Consider the following 6,987-nt stretch of genomic DNA (forward strand, 5'->3'; position numbering starts at 1 on the left):
TCATCTGTCCATCATATATCACTAGAACTTGTATGCTACAGTTCCTCAACTAAAATTAGCAAAGTACATAAAGTAATATACAACAATATGAGAGACAAGCTCATTATATTTCATTTTGAAATTTAATTCTTATTTCATCTGAAATTCTAGAACTTAGCATATAATGCAATAATTTACTACATATTCTTCTACCATAGTAAACCTATTGAAATACTTATTTAGTACATGTAGTACAAATTACATTTGTGCCTATACTTTGCTTAAATATGACATTATTTAACAGTAAATGGATGCACATCTAATTTTGAAATGGATGAATGTTACTCTAAAAGCTTTCCATATACCAACTAGAAACATGCCATGACAAAACCACACATTTTATATTTACCCTCTCTCGGAGAACCTATAGCAAATTATAACAACCTTCAACATCACACCAAGAAAACTCATATAATTACCAATATCGTAAATATTTATTTCATGCCCTAAAGCCATTGATCCGGATAAGAAATACACTATACAATGTGGAACAAGGAACCTTACTTGGCTTCTTCACATTGAAGTTAATGAGATGACCAAAAATGTCGAATATGTCCGGAAGGTGTTTGCCGACCAGTGACGGAATAGCGGGCAGTAGGACTGTAATGACCATCACTCCGGTCATCAACAAGGGAATGTCTGTGTCGGTCTGCAATACAAACAGAAATATCAACATGAACATCATTTAGCACTACTGTTGTTTATGTGCATACTTAATATAGCAAAATCACTCGAATACATCAAATCGCATGAACATTAATTCGTGTGTGGTCTGATAATCAAGAGTTCTTACATGTATTTTAACAACAGAAAAATAAAAGCAAATAATTTTATTTCATGAGTGATGCCTCTTGCAAAATGACATGATAATAAATTCCTCACATATATTAAGGAATATACAGTATTAGGAACTACATCAGTGATAAGTCAGGGTACTGACAGATTTCCTGATAATGCTGATTGATTGATTACATATTGTTTAACGTCCTGCTTGAGAATTTTTCACTCATATGGAGATGTCACCAATGCCTGTGAAGGGCTGCAAAATTTAGGCCTAGACTCGGCACTTACGGCCTTTGAGCAGGGAGGGATCTTTATCGTGCCACACCTGTTGTGACACGGGGCCTTGGTTTTTGTGGTCTCATCCGAAGGACCACCCCATTTAGTAGCCTCTTATGACAAGCAAGGGGTACTGAGGACCTATTCTAACCTGGATCCCCATGGGACCTGATAATACTGAAAAAAAAATCTTATCAAAGAAAATATGTTTTAATGCTGAAAAAATTCTTATCAAAGCAAATGTTTTTTTTCCAAGGTGAAATGGCACAAAATCAATTTTAATGAAGCATTTGGCATACTTGTAGGTCATGAGCTAATGATAATATATTCATTTCAAGGAAAGTTACACATGTAACATTTCCACGCTCTAAATACCGCAGTAGCTCAGTGGTAGAACGCTTGCTTCATAACCGAGAGGTTGTGAGTTTGAACCCTGCTTATGCCATGGCTGCCTTAAACCTAAGACATAAACATAGGTAGTGATTGCTCCTTTGCCAAATGCTCGGCATTTAAAAGTGAGAATCATGGGTCTTTCGGATAAGACCTTAAAACGGAGGTGCCGTATCACAAAATAAAGAACTCTCACTGCTACAGCCCTGAGTGCTAAGCAAAGGTCTAAATTTGTGGAACTTCACACCTACAACTGGGAACGTCTCAATATGAGTGAAAATTTCTTGATGGGACATAAAACAAACAATCAATCAATCATCACCCTCAAAGAGATAGAGAGAGAAAGAGAGAGAGAGAGAAAGACTCCTGACCTTGAGACATCTGATGAGCGCTGGAAATATTGGTGGTTTAATTAACTTATGGACCCACATGGGCTGTTTGCACACTACATGCAGGAGAAGTTTCATAGCCAGAAGTTGGTGCTTTTCGCTTTTTATCCCATCAGCTAACTTTTCTACCAGGTGCTGGAAACACGATATGAACAATGAAATAAAAGGTGAACTTATAATTTTTCTTAAATATTTAAAAAGAATCCAGAAAGAGACAGAGAGTAATCAGCAGTAAACTTTAACTCAATCTGTGAAACATGATGTCAAATTCCGTAAGCGTACTGCCGAGGCGAGTTAGAACAGGTAGACTTTATACCTTGTCTTGAAGTTCGTACAGCCCCTCACAAGGCGAGTTAGAACAGGTAAACTTTATACCTTGTCTTGAAGTTCGTACAGCCCCTCACAAGGCGAGTTAGAACAGGTAAACTTTATACCTTGTCGTGAGGTTCGTACTGCCCCTCACAAGGCGAGTTAGAACAGGTAAACTTTATACCTTGTCGTGAGGTTCGTACTGCCCCTCACGAGGCGAGTTAGAACAGGTAAGCTTTATACCTTGTCGTGAGGTTCCCGGACAGACATGAGTATATCAATGACTCGCTCAGTCTGAGCAATGTAGTAGTAGTCCACTAAACTGTTTATCAGCCATGACTCCTTCACTGCGAAAAAAACCCCCAACTCAAATCAGTTAATATCACTACCAACTGTTCGTTACTTAGTAAAAACTATTATCCTTGTCAAACATCATTTATTTAATTATCATATACTGAGGTAGTCGCTACCATCATTTTGATATCAAATAAAAGGAAATATAACATGTCCATTAGAACTAGTACACATTACACACCAGCACTGAGATGCTGCTGAATTTCTTCAGTAATTTCATCCACAGTTTTCAGTTGATTGGACTCCAGTAAGTTGAAGAGTTCCCGCACATCTACCTGTACTCCGCGTCCATCTACCGAGTTCACCGCCATGGCGACTCAGTTCAGACTGCAGCTCCCTCTACAATGTATTACAATAGACCGATAAGAAAGCTCAGACTGCAGCTCCCTCTACAATGTATTACAATAGAACAATAAGAAAACTCAGACTGCAGCTCTCTCTACAATGTATTACAATACACCGAAAAGAAAAACTCGGACTGCAGCTCCCTCTACAATGTATTACAATACACCGATAAGAAAGACTTCTGTGGAAATAACTTTCATCCCTAATAACTTTCTTAACAGAACATGTCATTATTTTACAGCATGCAACTCTCCATGATAAAATGTTGAAACACCAAGAAATAGATTTGACGAAAATCAGTGCATCTGGAGTATGTGGAAATCAAGACTATTTAATAGAATTAATCCTTGTTGTAAAATGGGCAATCTGATCAAAAGACAAGGAGCTTGCTATATCATAGAGGACAAAACCTCTCATGGGCCATTTCATAGAGGGCAAAACTTCCCATGGGCCATGTACATGTACATGCAAAGGTATCTTTCTTAACACAATCTATGTACATGTGTATCTAAGAGACCTTGTATTATGAAAATCTATATAGAATATACTATACCTATCAAGTAACTGTATAGTTAGAGAAAACTGTGAAAGCTGTTTTTAAAATGAGCCAGAATGCTTTCTTTATTCTTTTAATTTATAGGTAACCAGAAATATTTGATCAATTCTAATGATAGTAGCTTAAAGAATTATGAATGCTAAAAGCATAGTTGATGTTGGAATTGCTATTTTGCACAGACATCCCCTAATTATACGAATTCCTCCAAATCTGATATCAAAGGGGAGATGGCCTTAGGCTCCTCATTTTTACACGGATTTAACACTGAATCCTGTTATAAAATCAATTCATTCATATCTATTTCTGTGTGCTCATCATGATAAAGCCATGACCAAGTTTCCTCCCATGAGTTATGATATCCTTGGATTTCCTTCGTTTTGCCATATTGCACTTGCTTTGTAGATACAGATGGCTGATCGTGGTGATTATTACATTCAGGACCCTTTCTTTTCCTGCTAAATGTCACAAACTTGTCCAATTTTACAATTCATCAACACATTGCGCGTTCACCTTGACATTGTTTCTATGTGGATTCAACACTTTGCAATCGAGTATAACTTCGACATACATTTAAACGTTTTAGTGATCCGTGTCATTTCGGTGAGAGGGTAGGACACGGTTTTGTCAGCAGAAATTAACATGGACATTTCGTGAAATTGGGATCTAGAGTAATTTTCAGTGTTGAAACTAAAATCGTGTTGAGAAACAATAACAAAGTTTAAGTTTGGACCAAGTCTGACGATCGTGTTTATGACCTGAATGTCTAGGCGAGTTCGGAGACAAGAAGCACACCTGCCAGGTATCTGTTATGTTTTGGGGATGCATTTCATATCATGGAATAGGGACCGTGTCACCAGTTAATGGCAATATAAACACTGATAAATACATTTCAATCCTTGATGAAAATATTTGGCCTGTAGTAATGCAGCACTTCCACAAGCCGACTTTGGACAGTGCACTTGCCGACCTTGGACAATGCTTCTGCCAAGAGTCAGAAAGAGCCATTGAATAAGCAGTAAATGTAGTACGACTGAAACCCGAATTCCTGGATAACGATTTTTTCATGATTTTTCTCTGAATACTGCATGCAACAAACACACAATTTGCAGAGGTCACTGTTTGTAACCTGGGTATATAAAAAAAATATGAACTTTTACAAAAGTACCAAACCTGAACCTGCCAAAACGTGGTAATTCTATTAAGTCTCAATATGACTATAGATCAATTTTAATGAACTGTCCATAATAATTTCTGCCAACAAAACCCTGCCTTATGCTCTCGGTGTACAGAAGATGTAGTTATATGCTAGAAACAACATATCATTTATAGCCATCCAAAGAAAGTTGTCTTCTAACGGTTCTTTCAGATACATTACATCCTGTTCTACTGTTAATTATATCTGTGAAGTCGTTCAATGTCTGTCTTTTGTTTCCTTTAACCTGTCTGAAGTATACTCTGTCATCACGCAGAATGGCCTCTTTCTTACCTCCTCTTTGATGCTGGTCTTTACTGACTGATCAATGACATCTATATTATTGGATTCTGATAAAAATAAAAACTGGTTGTAAAGTATGTACAAAGAAACATTTGTTATGATTTATAGTCTTAGGGAAATTCTCCAAAATTTTATCAAGAATTTTCTACAACTGAAGGGAACTGACTTCCTGTAGAAGGGGAGATATTCATTTAAGTCACAAGAGGAAAAGTACCCTTTATGTAGTGTTAAATCTAGGATCTAGAGAGGGCACACATGTCATATATTCAAAAGGGCACTTAGCGTCGCTGCAAGACAATTTCAGGGCACTTTCATTGTATCATACTATGATAGTAGTAAAATAATCATTTAGCCTCTTTAAAAGTTAATACCTGCTGCCTTGATTTTAAACTTTTCAATCAACCTTGTGAAATAATTAAAAGAACAATTGTCTCTAAATATTAACAAATAGTTTTTAAAAAATTACAGAGAAAAAAGGGCAAGGTGCAATTGAAAAGGGCACCAGCCAAAAAGGGCATGGCACAGCACCATGCTAGTTTGCTTTAGATTTAACACTACTTTATGGGTAGTTACAGGAACCTTGATAAATCCCTGGCATGTAAATGGGTGATGTGTAATTAAGGGTCCCCTTAATTAATTACACCAATATAAAATACAAGTATTGAGAAAAATGGGTGTATAATTTTTCGGTAGCACAACATAACCCATCTTTGATGTACATACCTCCTACCCATATACAATGATACAATACCAATGGGTATTAGTATAGGTTTACAAAATATGGCTTATTTAGCCTTTCGAAAGGATGTGTTGTATAAAAAAAAAAAAAAAAAAACAACAACAACAACATTTTAACAAAGTAAACCGTAAAAATGTTGGCTATTAACAAGTGATGTTGAACAGTACATCATGACCTAGTCACCATTACTTCAATATGACATCTGAACATTACTCATTCATTCGTCTGCAATACATCAACTAAGAGAATAAATGTGGTGATGACCATATTCAAGGAAAAAATATCACAGATGCAAAGTTGTCGTATGACGTTTTGATAATGAATAAAAATAATAATTCTTGAAAAAAATAAAGAATAATAAAAGACCGCTCACCAGTAGGCCTACGGTTCTGCCCTTCTAATGCCTGTATCACGAGAGGACTGATTTACATGAAAGTCGATCAAGGGGTAATCAGGTTACAGCTTCAGCCTTACTGCAAAAACTTTTCAATGGTATGATGTAATATAGAAAAAGGTTAAACTATTAGCAATGTTACTACTAGAAAAGGATGATATTTTCTTACATGATACCGAATCGCATCAGTGGGAAAATGTCATCGTAAACCACTACCGTACTGACTACCTTTTATGAAATCGAATCGTCCGATGAATATCGGATGTTATTAATAGCACGTTAAAACCAAAGTCAAACTGATATCAAATTCCGGCACTTATTGTGACCCGAGAAGGCAATATTTTTATACAATACACATTAAAAAGTTTCAACAACTGTACTTTTACTTCCACCATAGGCTAATCAAGAAATACTTGTGCTTTACTAAAAGATTTAAATGTTTGATAAAATACTGTCTCTCCGTAACTTAAATTGTAACTTTAAAAAAAAAAATCTCTCCATTTTTTGACACTGGAATGCAGGAATATGTGTGACAAAAGTAAAAAAAAAACAAAACGAAAAAAACCCCCAAAAAACCACCACCTCAGCAAGTTGTTATAGAGAGTGATTTCATTTAATTATCAATGTTTTTCTTTTATCTATATGCTCATACATTATAATATTTTTCGATTATTTTTAATGACTTACAACCTTGAATTAAAGCTTCCAAACATCGATCAACCAATTGATTAGACAATGAACAACGTAATAAGGGGATAAATAAAATTCATAAAGACATTTCTAGCAAATTCAATATCTTTCTGATTCCAGTCATAATGTCATTAATTTGGTTGATTTTCCCAGTTGAATTCATAACCTTGCATATCCTCACAGACGCAGCGTAATTCGAACCATTTGTGACGCACATTGCACTGTAAA

At 35.8% G+C, this 6,987-nt stretch overlaps 1 protein-coding gene across 4 annotated transcripts in view; it reads right to left on the reverse strand.

The window, feature by feature from the left end:
* LOC125678944 (hamartin-like) overlaps window positions 1–6,641 on the reverse strand; it is a 34,403-nt gene extending 27,762 nt beyond the window's left edge. The window contains exons 1-7 of one of the 4 annotated variants that reach the window (XM_048917764.2): window positions 6,049–6,639; window positions 4,928–4,983; window positions 2,722–2,879; window positions 2,430–2,533; window positions 1,860–2,012; window positions 544–688; window positions 389–403 (exon numbers count right to left, since the gene is read on the reverse strand). In XM_048917764.2, the coding sequence (XP_048773721.2) occupies window positions 389–403; window positions 544–688; window positions 1,860–2,012; window positions 2,430–2,533; window positions 2,722–2,851 (547 nt within the window). In that variant the 5' untranslated portion in view covers window positions 2,852–2,879; window positions 4,928–4,983; window positions 6,049–6,639. Of the gene's footprint in view, window positions 1–388; window positions 404–543; window positions 689–1,859; window positions 2,013–2,429; window positions 2,534–2,721; window positions 2,880–4,927; window positions 4,984–6,048 lie in introns of all 4 variants that reach the window. The other 3 variants (XM_048917767.2, XM_048917766.2, XM_048917765.2) reach the window with 3 other exon arrangements.
* Between the last annotated feature and the right edge of the window lie 346 nt (window positions 6,642–6,987).

The sequence above is a fragment of the Ostrea edulis genome, chromosome 2 (genome assembly GCF_947568905.1).
Source record: "Ostrea edulis chromosome 2, xbOstEdul1.1, whole genome shotgun sequence".
Lineage (NCBI taxonomy): Eukaryota > Metazoa > Mollusca > Bivalvia > Ostreida > Ostreidae > Ostrea > Ostrea edulis.